Below are 18,516 nucleotides of genomic sequence, written 5' to 3'. Positions count from 1 at the left end.
TAAGATGCGTCTAATATCCCATTCACCTTGGCCACTATCCATTGCTGCCTGTAACCTAATAACAGTTCTGATATGATCCATGGTGATACGCTGCACTTGTTTGATTGGGGATATCACAGCTTACCATTCCAAGACTCCATGTTGTAATGTCCCTACTAGTTAGAGATCACTGTCCTGCAAAACAGACTGTTAGAATGCAACAAATATATATGTAACTAATCTAATTTGCAATTAAACTTTAACTAAAACTAATCTCAATTCTTATTTAATAAAAAGGATACGAGTGCAGTACTGGGACATGTCCTTAGGCGGCTGTGAAGCTCGCCTTCTTGGAACCCATCTTGGTTCCAAGCCATACCAGGAAATCGAGGGATAATTCGATTCCTGTCTTGGATGTAACATCTTACATCCAAGCCTACCAAGGAAGACCATCATATATGATCAATTCCTTGCCTTGGATGATGCATCTCATCATCCAAGTCTACCAGAGAGGACCGGCCAGATCCGTCTCTTCTTGGATGAACTTTTGTCACCCAAGCCATAACATATATGCATACAGATACTCAGTATATACTGCCTACCAGGGATTATCATAATCCCTGAATTAGGCTGAGGGAATTTCCTCGGAAAAGCCTCCATCATATAGCCACATTATTCATATAACATTCTACAATTCATTATCATTTTTCAATCCATAATTTATGCCTACATTTACATATTCCTTAATTCCTATTACTGATCCTATATATAAATATTCTGCATACATACCTATATCCATACATACACATGAGATAATATCATTATCCTACGATAACTCTGTTAAAGGAATTGGTATAATATTATGTATGACAGCATATTCATTAATGTATATGTGTGTGTGTGGTACACACGTCCACACACATATACCTCTATGGCCAGTAAGTAGCGCTTACCTGTTCCCAGTCCGCAGCCTGCAGTTGCAGTTTGTTGTTCGCAGTCCGCAGTTGAAGTTCGCAGTCCTTCCGTCTTCCTTCTTCCCTCCTTCCTTATCCCCTTTGGATAGAGGTCGATCCTCATTAAGTATCTTGGTATCAAATGGTTGCATCTTTTGGGATTGCTAGATGATTAAGCCCATATACATAGATAAGACTAAGATTATCTTGATAATATGTATAACCTTATATGAATGCAACTGTATTATGCCAAGGGGCCGTTGCTTTTTAAATGGATTAAATGAAGGGTATGAATAAGAGATAAAAGGTTTCAGAATGAATCTTTTTAAGTACCTTAGGAATATAATGGATGCACCCTTCCCTTCTATCCTTTGATCACACCCTTTTTTTAAGGATTAATCATTCTTGCTTAATCGCATCTTTCCATGACAATTGTTTCTTATACAAATTGTACTTGTATTCCTAATCGTTGCTGTTCTTTGATATTTTTGGCATCATTGACACTTAGCACCGATATGGGGTTGCTTAAAACCTTCCTCGATTCCTCCTTCTTTCTTGATATGAATCCTCCAAATAATTAGTGATCGTCGATTACTTATATATTCCTTATTGGTTTTTCATGATCAGTCATTAATCGCTGATCGATAACTTTTGGAATGCCCCCTATATTGGAGTCCGCGATATTGTCTTGCAGTCCGCAGTAGTAACGATAAAGGATCAAATCAATATAACCATTCCAAGTAAGAATACAATCTTCCAGCATAGCATGAATTGCACATATCCTTTCATGAATCGGACTTAACACATATCTTATGGCTTTTCTAAGTCTCTCGTCTATTTATCTTTAACGGTTCCATTAAATTTCTTCTTTATCGTACTCTCATATTTCCTTATTACACGGTGCCTTAAGTAGTTTATGTGATTATTATTATCGGGTTACTTCTTATTATTAGACTCTTGAGATGGATAACTTATATAAAGCTATGGCTTATAATTTATAATATTTAAATTATGTTTATAATATAATATTAATTTATTTTTATTCAAGGATATTATTAGTAATAAATATTAATTAAATAATATGTAATAAATAAATAAATAAATTTCAAATAATAATTTGTTGGTAATTATATTAATTAATAATAATAATAATTGTTTCATTTAGGATATATATATATATATATAACAATCAATAGTATGCCACATCAGCTGCATGTCATGTAGATCATCACAAAGAAGTCTTGATACCTTGAGCAATATCTCTTGATACTCAACATTTCAAATTGCACCTTGATGAATGTGATGATGGTGGGAGATATTCCCAAATTGTATCATCTTTGGGTGATCTAGTGTTCTAACTTTTGCTTTACTCTCTTGAAAGTATCACTTTGTCCTTGATCACATTTCATTTTCCATCTTCTTGTTCGGCAATTCGTCTTGTCTTCTTTTGTTGCATTTCTTGAAATATTTCCTTCCTTGGACATCTTCATGATGTTTAGAATTCCTTATATTGCTTTTGCCTTTCATCCTTATGTTTAGGAATTCTTCATCATGTTTGGATTTCTTGAACTACATCTCTCCTTAATGCACCTTGATCTTGAAATATGGAACATGTCTTTGATTTGATTAAACTCCATGTCCTAGACTTGGATTCCTAGGTGATGTTTGGAATTCCTTGTTTTGCATTTCACCTTCATGTTTAGGGAATTCTTATTTTTGTAGTGAAATTGAATTCCTTTGTTCTGATGTACAATCCTTTGTTATATCCTCATCCTCTCAAATTTGAACCACGATTCCTTGATTTCCTTAATGTGATGCCTCATGTTGACTCGACCTTGATTCTTGGATTTCTGAAGGAAATTAAAGATTGTTGTAAAATTCTTCTTCATTCTTGATTATCTAGGTTCTTGATTCTTCTCCTTGGTGTATCTTGATGAATTCTCCATGTCATGGGACAATCCTTGACTTCTTCCTTATGTTGAAATATCTTTTCCTCTCGAGGGGATTGGGATTTTGAATTCTTCCTGCTGCTGTAAAGCCTCTCCATGTTGTTATGTATTGAGTTTTCATGCAATGCCAAGTCCTTGAATGCCTTGAATCCCCCTCAAAGTCCTTTCCTCAATCGCACCTTCATACCTTGAATGTGTTGATCCTTCATAGCATTCAATTCTTATGTTGAATGTGTAATTTGAACCCTTGATTTATCTCCACCTGACTTGAATCTTGATACTTCATCCTTCATCTTCTCGACTCGGCGTTTTTCTTTGTTGTGATGCACAACCTTACCTCTTGCCTTGTAGATCTTGATATTGGCCTCTTGCGTAATTGTAATATCTTTGTGAATCTCAGCCCATTCATTGCATTGCTGAGTCTTGATGTTGTCCATTCTTGATTGCTGATTCGCCCTCCTTTGTGATGTGATTGCCTTGAACTTTCCTTAATGCTTTGATATCTCCTTCATCAATTGCACTCACTCTTCATTCATACTTGCTTTTTCTTTCTTTGTAGTGTGATCCTTGTCTTGATGTTGTCTTCTCCTTTGTTCCTTGTGAAGTTCCCATTTCATGGCTCCATACGCTTCGTCTTGGAATTGCTGATCTTGTCCATTGTATTTGATGTCTTATTGAGATTCCTCGTCTTTACCCTGAGTATGCTGATGTTGAATTCCTCCATTCAGTTCCTTGGATAGCTTGATTTTGGAATAATATTGTTGTTGTCCTACTGTTGCTTATTCGATATGGTTGAGTCTTCATGCTGTTGGATTGTTTCACCCTCCTTGTCTTGAAGATGTTGATCCTTCATTTCATCCTTGATACTGGACTCCTTGAAGATGTTGATCCATCATTTCACCCTCTTCTTGATGTCGTTGATCTCCCTTAGCATAGATAAATGTGTTTGCTTCTCCTTCATCCCTGCACTCCATGCACTTCATTTCTGGCCTTTAACCCGAAAGAGAACATAGTTTAGATTAAAAACACCAGAAATAAAAACCAAATTCCACCAAATTTTTGCCTCCCTCTCTCAAATGTGGAAATGAATTTTCTGCTAATGAAACTTGTTTGTAATCAGTTCCGATTCAAAATGTTGACTGAGGTCTGCTTAAATTCACATCAAATTAGGCAGAAATTCACAAAAAATAAGCCCTGAAAAAATAGTAAAACACCCTCAAGATTGCATCAAGGGAGGCTCACATCAAGTCTGATCAAATTCACCCTTTATACTGATGAAATTCACCTTATGTCTGTTCATGAAATTCTGTCCTAACCTGCTCCCGAAATTCGCCCAGGTCTGCTCCCTAAATGGTTTTGAAATGAATAGAATTCAATTCGATTTGAATGGTTGAACGATATCTTCATCTTTCCCCTATATATGCATTCAAACTATGGATCGCACCTTTTCCCTTTACCACGCTGACTTAGCATTTAAACAATTTTTTATTTACAAAATAAAGTTCGAATTTTGCCCTTGCTTATGAGTCAGCTGGGCCCTTATTTGGCTTTGATTTATATTTAAATTCACTTTAAACACTTGTGCTAGGATAAGAAATAAGGGAGGTCGGCTAGGGTTTTCTGGTGTGTGCTTTTGTTTGTATAAATAAAGGTTTAACATTGATTCGTTAGGCATTATTTGTTGTTTTGTAACTAGTTTGGAAAATATTTATAATGGATTCGAATTGCCAAAGGCAACATTCGAATCCATTAGGATTAAATAGGGTTGGGCCCTATCTCAATCTAATATGTAAAACAAATAGGGCTGGGCCCTATTCCAATGTTGTTCGGATCATTATAGGGCTGGGTCCTACTTCCCTTATATTCCTAACATATAATGTTCAAAACGCATGGACCTATTTACCAAACGTGTGGGCTAACGTGTGGACCCATCCTCATTATGTGGCATGTGAATTAAAGTGAGTTTAGGCGCCAAAATGTATTGGGCCGACCCTAGATGCATTCCCTCTACCTTGTATAAATACAGATTCATTTTGGAAGGAAACTATTCAAGCAAGTTCACAAAATACCTCTGCTCCAAAAGTGCGATTCAGATCTGCTCTAGGTGCGAAATCTCCAGCTGTCTAAATTATGCTTGAAGGTCTGCAAACTCAGTTAGGAGTTAGCGAATTGTCATTGTATGGTGCGAATTACATTTGGTGGGTGAAATCCATCAGCTGTGCATCTATTGTATGAAGACAGTGAACATCATTGATGGGCAGCACAGCATATCATCATAGAAGCACAGTGAACCATCATCGAAGGAAAGCGAATTCATTGTCTTGTGATTTCCTTGCATCCGAAGGACTGAGATAAGTCGGTTTCTATCTAGTGTCATCTACTGCTATTGTGCCTTAGCTGGGTCAGACTTGTAACTATAATTTCTGTCTATTATAATCAGATCAGAAGATCTGTTGTTGCTGGGTTTTTCCTCCAAGGGGGAGGTTTTCCCAGGGTAGTCTTGTGTTGTGTGCATCTCTATTTATGTGCTTTATTTCTGTTACTGTACATTATCTACTTTTGCACCTATATGTTAAGCGATTGCAAATCTGATTACTAAAATCTAACATGGTATCAGAGCCTAGGTTTGCATGTGTAGTGATCAGATTTACAGCCTGGACTTCTGTGTGACAGCTAGGGTTTTCAGATGATTACATGCACAGTCAAGGTCCTTCATCTGCACCAATGGATTCCTCATCCTCTTAGTATCTTAGAGCCTTCAAAGGTTATGAATCTCAGTTTATTTCAAGGGAGATAGGTAAGTGAAGTTGTAGGTGATTTGAAGCCACCTTAAAACCTACCTTATTTTGATACTTGCTGTCATCCTTATATATTTCTGCTATCATATACCTGCTATCACTTATATATTAAATGTTTTCATGGCTGAATAGTGATAGTGTATATACATGGATGTGTATTAGGATCCGAGTATAGGTAAATGTCTTCTATCTATATGTCTGAATCTATGTGTTGAGGGTTTGGAAGGGTTGGTGTTTTGTTTTACTATATCATGTCTCTAAGGTAACCGGATGTCTACTCTTGAAGATAATGTTTTCAGATTATGTCTCTCTGAAGAAAGCATTCATGCATGACCTGAGAAGCCCTACCTCAATCAAATCTTGTCATCAGACTAATTATGAATATGAAAGTCTACCTTTCATCTCTCTCTTTTAAGATGGTATGGGTCCACTTCGTAAGTAAGAATGAATCATCAGGTCTGTGAATTCTTTATTTAGATAGGATTTTAGAGGGAGTCTTGATATCTTTTAATATCTCATTTCATTCTTGGGTTCTAATCATTATGGTTTAATAGACGAATTGATAATATATATCTAATGTATATTCCTTGTCTATTGCAAAATATTTATTTACGATGATACTAACCATGATACACTGGGTGTATCATCCACCCTCTGTGGAGTGCAAGGTGGCAATGCTCGCTCACCCTTTGCGGAGTGCAAGGTGAGTCCACCCTTTGCGGAGTGCAAGGTGGCAGTTCTACCCTCTGCGGAGTGCAAGGTGAGTTCACCCTCTGCGGTGTGCAAGGAGACAGGCTGTTCTTCTCAGTGAAGAAGCTTATGTATCCTCTGCGGTTGTGCATGATTTATGTTGTATGGTTATATATATCTTTGAGTACTAATTATTGCAGGTGTGCATATGGAAAGGTCTTTGTCATCCTCTGCAGATATGCATGATGAAAGATCATAGTGTTACATACAAGTCCCCAAGAAAGTGTAAAGTAATGAAGCGTTGGCTTCATCCTCTGTAGGCATTGCAAGAGAAGATCATGTAAAGGTTCATTGTAATGTAATTGCGTGATCAAATCACAAATTGTATATTGATTGTACTATTAGGGCTGGGCCCTAATCCTATACCTTGTAAATGTTCATGCCATGGGTTTGTCCATGAAAATCAGATTATGTAATTATTTTCCTCCCTAGTTAAGAGGGAGTGTTGTTTTGTAACTAGTTTGGAAAATATTTATAATGGATTCAAATTGCCAAAGGCAACATTCGAATCCATTAGGATTAAATAGGGTTGGGCCCTATCTCAATCTAATATGTAAAACAAATAGGGCTGGGCCCTATTCCAATGTTGTTCGGATCATTATAGGGCTGGGCTCTACTTCCCTTATATTCCTAACATATAATGTTCAAAACGCATGGACCTATTTACCAAACGTGTGGGCTAACATGTGGACCCATCCTCATTATGTGGCGTGTGAATTAAAGTGAGTTTAGGCACCAAAATGTATTGGGCCGACCCTATATGCATTCCCTCTACCTTGTATAAATACAGATTCATTTTGGAAGGAAACTATTCAAGCAAGTTCACAAAATAGCTCTGCTCCAAAAGTGCGATTCAGATCTGCTCTAGGTGCGAAATCTCCAGCTGTGCAAATTATCCTTGAAGGTCTACAAACTCAGTTAGGAGTCAGCGAATTGTCATTGTATGGTGCGAATTACATCTGCTGGGTGAAATCCATCTGCTGTGCATCTATTGTATGAAGACAGTGAACATCATTGATGGGCAGCACAACATATCATCATAGAAGCACAGTGAACCATCATCGAAGGAAAGCGAATTCATTGTCTTGTGACTTCCTTGCATCCGAAGGACTGAGATAAGTCGTTTTCTATCTAGTGTCATCTGCTGCTATTGTGCCTTAGCTGGGTCAGACTTGTAACTATAATTTCTGTCTATTATAATTAGATCTGAAGATCTGTTGTTGCTGGGTTTTTCCTCCAAGGGGGAGGTTTTCCCAGGGTAGTCTTGTGTTGTGTGCATCTCTATTTATGTGCTTTATTTCTGTTTCTGTACATTATCTACTTCTGCACCTATATGTTAAGCGATTGCAAATCTGATTACTAAAATCTAACATTATTCACCCCAATTCGTGTTCATCAAATAATTCCTTTCTCTGCCCTGCGGATTAGGATCAGTGTTTTAAGATTCTTCAAGTCTGATTTTCACGCTTTTTATTCAATTCTCATTGGTGGAAATCTGATAGGGATAGGGATAGGGACAGATCAGTCCTCATGAAATTTGTTTAGTATTTGATTCCCTTCACCAAATGATGAGTGGAAAACTGATCCCTATAGGGACTAAATAGTCCTTATGAAAATTTGTTTTGTCCCCATGGATTTGTTCACATTTTGCAAGTTTTAACCTTGGGTAAGATCCGATATGTATAGGGACAAAATTAGTCCATATGAAAGTTGATTTTTCCTTTGTAAGTTTTTTCTCCAAGTGGTAAGGAAGAGCCTATAACATCTACCAAGGAATACGTCCAAGATGAATTAGGCTTCAATAGGTTAGAAAAGTTGTGAATAAGTTAATGTACGTTGTAGCAACAAATGGGTTGTATGTCTATGTGGTGTACTCCTTGACAAGTTCTTGTTTAGTGGGCAAGATCAGACCCAAACGCACAGATAAGTGGGCTGAACTGGTAACATAGATTATATCTAATGCAACTTTTTATGGGAAATCAATATGCCAAACTAATATAATATTTCTTCTATAATAGTTGTTTCTGTTATAGAACTTGTTAATTTTGTAGCTCGCATTTGGTCTAGATTATGACATTTATTGAACAGGACCTGAGAAGATGGAAACAATGGAGTTAAGGCATGGTCGAAGAAGAACAAATAGACTTCTGTTCTCTAGGCAGTTTCTTTCAAAGCGATCTAGCTTGGGTGTTGGAGGGCCTGAAAGTTTAGGGGATGCCACATCCATTTCAAATGGTCCAGAACTTGAAGGTTGGATTTGATTCCTAGTTCTCTGATTGTATTTTGTGTTTATTTAATTTGCTAAAGATGAACAATCTCAGTTGGCTTTAAGCAGGTTGTTTGTGCTGCTTGCTCCACTGTCATCTACATTTTCTAGTATGACGTTTATTTGTTCGAAATTGCATATCACATAGGAAAATGGAAGCATAATAGGAAAGGATTTGATCAACGGGATAAGTTTATGCATTTTAGCATACCGCTCAGAGAAGGGTGAGTGTCTTTAGGGTTTATGTTCTCACTTAAAACAAAAATAATGTTTAAAGAGTTCTTACTGTTTTATGGTTGTCATGCAGATTTCTTAGCAGTCCCTTTGGTTGGCGGTGGGGTGCTTTCCATGAGGTAAGACTGGAGCAAGCTCTTAAGGTAGAAGGTAAAGTTTGTTTTTTAGATCACAAATTGAAATAAGCCATACAACAAATTTATGGGACTGTCCTGTGGATTTCTACAAGAGTATTTTCTCTTCATTTATTTTAATACTGTTTAAATTTTATATCCTTGGTTTGGACCCCATGACTGAGCTCGAGAGTAAATTGGACCTTGCCAATCCACCTACACCTGGAGTACTGCAGGGATTTGGAGCTATGGGGTTTTGAGATTGACAACTTTGATTTAAAATGGAGAGCACATCTCTTGCAGGGGGTTGACCTGGCTGCAGAACAAGGCACACCAATCTATGCATCATATAAAGGAACAGTAGCTTATGCTGGGTGGAATGGTGGGTGAGTATTTCAGATTTTCTTCCTGGTTTATTTCTCTGTTCTTCATTATGTTCGTGTATTTATGCTAGTTTATTCTTTGTTTGTCAATCGAAGGTAAGAATGCACATGATGACTCTGATTTGGTCGAAGATCACTGTGAATGGTTATCTTGCTAACAAGAAACAATGAACAAACACACTTTCATGACTTATGAGAAAGGTGATTAAACTACCTAATGCTTATCAAAATAAGCCAATAGAGGCTTAGAGACCTACTCATGCTGGTGTCTTGTACATTCTCAGAATAAATCCATAATGCCTTTGCCACCGCCTAGTCTAAGATTTCTATTATATTCCAGTCCTATCCAATATAGTAGTAATAAGACTAGGATCATTCCCTTTGTATTATAGAGTCCTTGCCATTAAATTTCATGGTTATTAATGAGCCTGGTGCTTGCAAACCTTCATATCAATGGCCTAACTTTGTTTGGCACATATCTATCTTAACATTTATCTGGTATGTGCCAAGAGGTATCCAAAAGATTCAAGGTGCTAATGGCTATGTTACTACACTTATATAGTGATGGGGTTGTCATTTCAAGCCTTTTGGATACCTTTCAGCATATATCCGACCCTTAAGATGGATCTGTACTAGAAATATACTTTTCCCAGCTTCTTTGTAGCAGTGTTTTGTGGAGACAATTACCTTGTTGATAACTCTCTTTTTTCTTTTTGATATATAAAAGTGTTTGCCGTCAATATTGGCCATCTATACCCATGCATGTACCTTAAATGTCCAAGTTCATGTGGGGTGTGAAATGTTGCTCTGGCACAAACCACAAATAATATAATTACCAAAAAGCTACTCAACAATGCACTAAAGTCATTGATCAAGTATCCATCATACACTATTCCAGTTTTCAATTCTCAATTCTCATTGTTTATATTTATGAAGGGTCAGAATTGAGCACTTTAATGTTTTATGGGCTATTAGCCTTCCAATGAAAACAATTGACCTCTCTTCCATCGTACAATTATCATTCTGGCTTAATTTAAAATGCATATACAACTCTTCGATCATCATATATGCCATAGTTCATTGTCTAATCATAGGCAGAAGCCCATTAAACAACATGCAAGCAAAGAGTTTAAACTGTGAAAGAAGATATAGTAGCAGAAAGAGAGGAGTGTGATAAACATGATGAATAAATGAGGCCTTGGGGATCTATTTGCAGTCTTTCTTTGATTTTCATTTGTTTTGTTGGTGGAGATATCTACTTATAACTTTCCTTCTAACTACCATGGTTATCATGCTTTGTACTAATATCTTTGCAATGTGAAAAGCTCTCAGAGATGGTAGCTTGAAATATTCAAATCGTAACTGCATGTCTACCTTTTGGTTTTCCCTATTGAATGGAATTATGAACCCATTAAGACAGATTCGAGCTGCTTGTTAGGAAACTATCACTTCCGATGCATTTCCAAAAACATTTGAAAGTTGATGTAATAGGCTGCCCCTATTTGCTACAATCTCTTTCCAAACAGTCTTCGAGGAATTTAGTCAAACAGTTGCCATGCATACATCCTGTGTACTGATTTTTCTTCTTAATGTAATGGTCTGTTGTTATATTGATACCTGGTGCGTATGTATCATGACAGCTTTGCAATCATAATTTACTTTCCAATACGTATGAATATATATATGAACAAGTTCATACAATTTAGTACTAAGGCAAATGCAACCAAACTAGCTTTGCATTATTTTTGCTACAAACTCCAAAATACTACAGTTCAAACATAGAGTTCATCACAGATTTTTCATACAACATAGTTCCAACTAATGTAGACGATATTCCAAACACAAAGGCAACTCAAAAAACCTGATTTATCAATGATGTTGAGGGCCTTATCTCAGTTGCTGGCGAAGCCTGTGCTGCTGTTTGTGTACCGCGACTTCCCCACACTCCACACATCCCAGACTGAGTATTGACAACCTGCAGTGCACAACTGGGCACTGTCCCACCCACATACTTCTGCCGTACTCCACAACAGCTTACTACTAACTCTGTGAACACGTCACAGGGGTCTTACAGCTGGAGTTTTGGGCTGTTGTGGCCTGGTTACTGTTAGTAGCGGCAGCTACAAGTCTCGCTGTGTGTGTTCTTGGTGGAGACCGTTCCAATGTTGAGTGGAGCTTAGTCTAACCCTTCCCCAAAATATGATTAATCTGCAACAATAAACCCAGCGCTGAAAAACAGAACAAATGCCTGTCCAAGTACTGTGATTTCTTCTGAGCTGAGCTTCACAGTTATACTGAAATATCTATGCCCATTGATTCATTCAATTGCCAATTTGTTTTTAAATTTCCTAGACCTGGCCTTTCTGAGGCATAATAAATGTCACACTTGAGGGATTACATCCCCAAATGCCAGAAAAAAACTTCTTGAATTGCTCCAGAAATCACCAATCCCAAGATAACACAATTTCCAAGATGTCTCAATCAGCACTTCAAACTCTTATTTATAACTCCATTTGGGCACATTTTCCAATACACCATAAATGTGGGTTAATAAAATGTTATAATAAAATAATAATATCCCCTTATGTATCCTCATTGAAAGGGAACTTTTAATTTTTTCCCTTTAAAGATTAGTTCTAGCATTTATTAATCATTAAAGTTAAATATTTAAATTTAACTTTAGTAACTTTTAATTTAATTTCCCAATTAATTAATGGCTCATTAAATTGTCAAACGTGATGAAGAATTTAATGGACCAAAATACTGACATCAAAAAATGCTTTAAATATTTCTAGTCATTGAGCCACAACTGACTTACTACAAATAGTAAGTATTTGGAAACCCTGTCAAAACACCTCCGATTGGCCTGAAACTGGAATTGCCTAGGCCAAATCTCTCATTGATCCCCGAAAAGTCCTGGTTAGCCCTTGGGACCATGGCATGATGGGCTAATGACAGATCACCATATGATTGGTTAAAAAGGGGACATTACAGTCCACCCCTCTTGAAATTGCTTGTCCTCGAGCAATCTCAACTCTGGATGCTGCAAAACATACTCGCCTTCCCAAGTAGCATCCTCTATCGACAAATTCTTCCATTTTACCAAATACTCTCTGATGACCCGTCTCTGTAAAGTACACTCCCTAGTATCAAGAATGGTGTCAGGAACCAAAATAACTTTCCCCTCATCATCTAGAGGAGGTAACTCTGCTGAAGGTACCACATTATGTCCCAATGCCTTTTTGAGGCGAGATATATGAAACACATTATGTACCTTACTGTTTGCCGGCAACTCTAGCTCATAAGCCACCTCACCAACTCTCTTGATAACTTTGAAAGCCCCATAGTAGTGTGGCTTCAACTTCTTTGCACCATTCCTCTTGAGAGTGGACTGTTGGTAATGCTGCAACATAAGATAAACCATGTCACCAACCTCGAAAGATCTCTCTACTCTGTGTTGGTTTGCATACTGTTTCTATTAGTTCTAAGCTCTCTGCATGTTTTCCTTCAAGGACCTCATAATATCCTGACTCTCTTGTAAAAGGTCCTTGGCCTTAGGTACACGACTATCACCAAACAACAAATCCAGAAAACTCGGAGCCCCATAACTATACAGAGCCATAAACGGTGACATCTGGATAGACATATGATAAGTGGTGTTATAGCAATATTTTCCTAAATGCAACCACTTCACCCATGCCTTCTGCTACCTTGCAATATAATTACAGAGTTATCCTTCCATCCACTTATTCACAATCTCTGTTTGCCCATTTGTTTGCAGGTGATAACTAGTGTTTGGGGAAGCTCTGTCCCACACAACCTGAAGAGTTCTTGGCAAAAATTGCTCATGAACCTGTTGTCTCTGTCACTAACGCTCCTTGGCAACTTGTGCAACTTGAATACCTCTCGGAATAATAACTCATCTGTCTGAACCGCTGTATAGGTGGATGCAATAGCGAAGAAGTGTGCAAACTTTTTCAATCGATCTACCACAACATAAATGCAATCCCTGCCTTGGATCTTGGGTAGGCCCGTAATGAAATCCATCGACACTCTGTCCCACTTCTTCTCAAGAATGGTTAGGGGCTACAATAGTCCTCTCGGGAAAGAGTGCTCATGTTTATTTTGCTGACACATAGGGCACTCCCTCACATACTGTAACACCTCTGTCTTGAGCCCTTTCCATGTGAAGCGCTCTCTCACCTGCTTGTAAGTTTTGAAATAACTTGGGTGTCCTGCTAACGGTGAGTCATGGAAAGCTCTCAAGATCTTTTGCTTCATAGCAGATCCTAGCACTAAGAAGATCATCTCCTTGTAAATGATCAAGTCATTTACCACTGTGGACCTGTCATCCTAGATAGTGCCATCAATAATTCCAGTGGCCCAGTTGTCCTTTGCATACTTTGCAGAAATCAACTCTCTCCAGTCATCAACCAGCACTCCCAAAGCACACAAGTGAGGTCTCCTGGATAAAGTGTCAACAACTATATTTTTTTGCCTTTGACAAAAACTATGTCAAAGTCATAGGCCTGTAATTTGCTGACCCACTTTTGCTACCTATCATTCAAGTCCTTCTGTCCAAGGAAATGCTTCAAACTATTATGATCTGTCTTGACTGTGAACTTGCTACCCACCAAGTGCTGTTTGAATTTAGCCAAGGCGTGCATTATTGCCAACATCTCCTTGTCATAAATGTTGTAGCTCCTCTCAATCCCCCTCAACTTCCCGCTTTTAAATGCAATGGGGTGCCTATCATGCATCAATACCGCACCTATGCCTTCACCTGAGGCATCACAATGCAACTCAAAAGGTCTACTGAAACTAGGAATGTCCAAGATTGGACAAGTGCTTACCACTCAAATGCATCCTTTCAAGTCAAATCTGTAAGGGGAGCAGCAATCCGAGAAAAAATCCTCACAAAGCGGCAGTAGAATCCACACAAGCCGAGAAATCCCTTAATCCGTGAAATATTCTTAGGTGGCGGCCAATCAATGATAGCCCGGATTTTATCCGGATCCACACAAACACCCTCAACATTGATAATGTGACCGAGGTATAGCAACTTAGTCATTTCAAAAGCACACTTAGACAAATTAGCATACAAGGACTCTCGCTCAAGAATGCTCAGCACAATGTCAATGTGTTTCAAATGCATCCACACAAACACTCTCAACACTGATAATGTGACCCTGGTATAGCAACTTAGTCATTCCAAAAGCACACTTAGACACCTTAGCATACACGGACTCTTGCTTATGAATGCTCAACACGATGTCAATGTGTTTCAAATGCTCGTCCCAAGTCTTACTGTAAATGAGTATATCATCAAAGAATATTAATACAAATCTCCTCAACTGATCTCTGAACATCTTGTTCATGCAAGATTGGAAGGTAGTTGGTGCATTAGTCAAACCAAAGGGCATGACTAAGAACTCGAAATGCCCAAAACGACACCTGAAAGTCGTCTTCTCCACATCATCATCCCTAACTCGAATCTGATGGTAGCTCGATCTCAAGTCTATCTTGGAGAAGTAGCAAACTCCATGTAACTCATCTATGAGTTCATCAATGTAGGGAATTGGGTATCTATTCTTAATTGTTTTCTTATTCAGCTCCCTGTAGTCAATGCACATCCTGAATGTCCCATCCTTCATTTTTACCAACACAACTGAAGAAGCGAGTGGATTCTTATTGGGGCTAATGTGCCCCATCTCCAGAAGCTCTCAGTTAGCCTTCTTAATCTCATCCTTATATCTCTTCGGATGCCTGTAGGGAGTGGTAATAACGGGTTTTGCCCCCTCCTCTGATTCTACCACATGTTCAAATCCTCTATCAGGTGGTCTACCTGGAGGTATATCACCAAACACTTTGGAGTGTTTGGTCAACAATGATTGAACTTGTGAAGGATACTCCTGCTTCTGCTGTCAAGTTACCTCTGGCATCACCAAAATCTCAGCAAACCACTAAACCCGATCATTATGTATCAAACGCTCCATCCTTCATAGTGATACCACCCTAAGTCCCCCATCTGATAAACCTCGAAGTAATACCTTCCTACTCAGATACTCAAACTTCATCTCCACCTTCTCCAAGTTAAATGTGAACTCCACCAATGAAGCCATCCAAGTCATGCCTAATGTCACATCATAGTCCCCCATATCAACCACATAAATCATCCACTAACTCATAGTCACCTATCCGCATATGTAAATTCGTGATTCTCCGTGTGCATAGGATTTTGTGCGTGCTAGCCACCATAACTCTGAATCCCTCATGCTCCTCTATATGTAGGCCCCTTTTCTCCACCAACTGAGCATCAATGAAATTATGGGTGGCCCTAGTGTCAATCAAAGATATCACACGCTGCCCCTGTATCACTCCACGAACTTTGATGTTGATTGCCTTCTGGGTAGTTGTCAAACGTGCTAACACCCTGTCATCATTGGAATTCCCTCCAGCTGCTGATCCACCATCACTGTTCCCAGAAGCTCGTGAGTTTTCTGAACTCTTAGAAGTTGTATCCTCTGCTAAAAAGTATTCAATCTGCTTGGCCTTGGCCTTAAGAGGACACTTATGGGAAGGATCCCATGGCTCCCTGCAATGAAAACACATTTTTTTTCCTCCTAAGCTCATTCAGTTGATCATTATCCAATTTCTTAGCACCCTACCGTGGCTGTTGCGTGTCCTTATGGGATGGTTTCTTATCTTTGTCTTTCCTGAAATGAGATTCCTTTGACTGAAATTTACTTTTTTAGGATGATGGTGCAAGTCTCTAGCCTTCTTAATGGATTCTTGTAATGTCAAAGGATCATGACCTTTGACCCAACCTCGCAATGGATCTTAAAGACCATTCACAAACAAGACAACAAGCCTCCTCTCTGAAATATCAATCACCAACACTACTAATCTTTGAAATTCAGCAACATATGCATCAATTGGTCCCCATTGTCTAAGTTGTGCTAGCTTCTTAAAATCCAACTTAGGGTTCTGTTGGTGTCTGTTTTATCATCTTCCAAACATTAGGATAGGATACCTGAAGGCATTCTATCCTCTCCTAAAAAATAACTACTGATTCCAAGGTCTATATGTCTGAACAAGTGACTTTAGTGGAATAGCTTCTTGGGTAGTGTATGCCGAAATTTCAAGGGGGACTTACGTTTGACAAGTATCTTGAACTGCTGGACTTAGATGGATTTAGCAATTTTAGGCTCTTCTTTTTTTTGGGAATTTTTTGGGATTTAGACTTTCAAAAGAAATGGAAAAAGGGATAGGGTTTAGGAAGGCTAATCTAATCCTACAAATTCTGGAGACGGTATCAACTGGGTGCTCTCGAGAAACCAAACCTTGCTTCGCCACACTAGGGACAACTGCACAAGGCCAGTGCAATCTTCAATGGGTTGTGCTTATGATCGAGATGATGGGATGCACGGGGGACGGGCTCAGACTAAGTGTTGAGGCAATTGAAACCATGCAAATCATTCAAATAATAGAGATTACAAAGCAGCGCACATGCAATATATTATCTGGAAATGACCTTAAGCAACAATACATCAAAAACCTCCCACTCTCCAAATGAGAGGAGGCAACATTATATAGCTTCAAGAATAAATGAACGGCCAAATCAAAGTCCGCCCAAGCATGTGGAGAGCGCCTCAAAGTCCGCCCAAGGTGGGAGCACTCTTCAAAGTCCGCCCAAGCGTGTGGAGAAGCCACCAACGTCCGCCAAGGTTAGAGAGGTCATGAAGGAGCCTTGTCTAAAGTCTGCCAAGGCTAGAGAAGTGGTGGGAGCCTAGCCTAAGTCCGCCATGTTTTGGAAGAGGCCATGATGGCCAACACTCTAAAGTCCGCCATGTGTGTGTGGTGCCCAACGGGTGAAGTCCAAAGTCCGCCCTATGTTGGAGACCCATCAAAACTCTGCCCTACCCTAGCAAAATGATGCAAAGGTCTAGAAGTCCGCCCATGTTGGAGATGTGATGGAAGTCCGCCCAAGGTGGGAGCTGCCACCAAAGTCTGCCCAAGATGGAGGTCATGTAGGAGCCCTCTCCCAAGTCCGCCAAAGTAAGAGAGCAAGGTAGGAGGTGCCAAGTCTAAAGTCCGCCAAGGGTAAAGAGAGCCATGAGGAGGGACCTTCAAAGTCCGCCCCATGCCTTAGCCAAAATTTCACCTTGATGGAGAGCCATGAGGCGAGACTTCCAAAGTCCGCCCTATGCCTTAGCCAAAAATTCACCTTGATTGAGCTTTGCTCAAAGTCCGCCCTCCATGTTGAAGGGACCCTTCAAAACTCCGCCCAAGGAAGTAGATGCTAAGTATGATGTTGAAGAGCCTTCTCAAACTCCGCCATGCCTTGGAGAGGTAAGGAAAGTCCGCCCAAGTTTGAGGAAGATGAAGGTAAGCCTCCAAAAGTCTGCCTACACATAAAAGTCAAACAGAATCAACGAAAATACAAAATGATGTCATGAAAATCCTTCAAGATTTCAAACTTAAATCCAAAATAGAAAGTTTTCAAAAGGAGAATATTGGAAGATTAATAAATATTTCGAACTTATAGCCAAATTGGAAACTTTTGGAATATATTTTCTTCGAATTTGGAAACATGACAACACTTTCCTAAAGAATGAAGTTAAAATTGGAAACATGAGTTGGAAGATTTTAAGGGTTTCTGATTGAGGATTTAAATTTATTTACAAATACTTAGTTGTAAACTTCATTTCTACACCAAGAAGTTCGAGTTACTAACGAGAGCTTAGTAAAGTATTTTCGGTTTGAAGATCATCTGGAGAAAGTTTTGAATAGTGTTGGAGGTTGGATAAACTTTTTTGACAAAAGTTTCATAGATTTTTTTGAGAAAGACAACCAGCATAAGGAAGAGTTATTGAATCGTTCTTGATTTTCCTGAGTGTTCTTGAGAAAATCCAGCCTTACTTCCATCCATTCGAAGGTGAAATGGAATTCATGACGCAGATTTATGAATTTTGTAAGTATTTTTCAGAGTTTAAGAAATGATTTTTAGTAAACTTATTTGAATTTCTAGAGAATGAAAATCATTTTTTTTTGGCTAAGTATAAGAAATTTTCGGAGTTATAACACTTGG

At 38.7% G+C, this 18,516-nt stretch overlaps 1 protein-coding gene across 10 annotated transcripts in view; it reads left to right on the top strand.

Moving 5' to 3' along the window:
- LOC131033887 (uncharacterized) overlaps positions 1 to 18,516 on the top strand; it is a 78,128-nt gene that overhangs the window by 19,517 nt on the left and 40,095 nt on the right. For 9 of the 10 annotated variants that reach the window (XR_009103698.2, XM_057965191.2, XM_057965190.2 and 6 more), the window contains 4 exons: positions 8,518 to 8,679; positions 8,844 to 8,919; positions 9,003 to 9,048; positions 9,346 to 9,428. Coding sequence is in view for 8 of the 10 variants with exons in the window: in XM_057965191.2 (XP_057821174.2) it covers positions 8,518 to 8,679; positions 8,844 to 8,919; positions 9,003 to 9,048; positions 9,346 to 9,428 (367 nt within the window). In the remaining 2 variants the exon portion in view is untranslated. The remainder of the gene's footprint in view (positions 1 to 8,517; positions 8,680 to 8,843; positions 8,920 to 9,002; positions 9,049 to 9,345; positions 9,429 to 18,516) is intronic. The other variant, XR_009372577.1, reaches the window with a different exon arrangement.

This window comes from Cryptomeria japonica, chromosome 5 (genome assembly GCF_030272615.1).
Source record: "Cryptomeria japonica chromosome 5, Sugi_1.0, whole genome shotgun sequence".
In the NCBI taxonomy this organism is placed as follows: Eukaryota; Viridiplantae; Streptophyta; class Pinopsida; order Cupressales; family Cupressaceae; genus Cryptomeria; species Cryptomeria japonica.
Note: the sequence above shows the minus strand (reverse complement) of the source record. Positions and strands in the feature narration are given on the sequence as shown.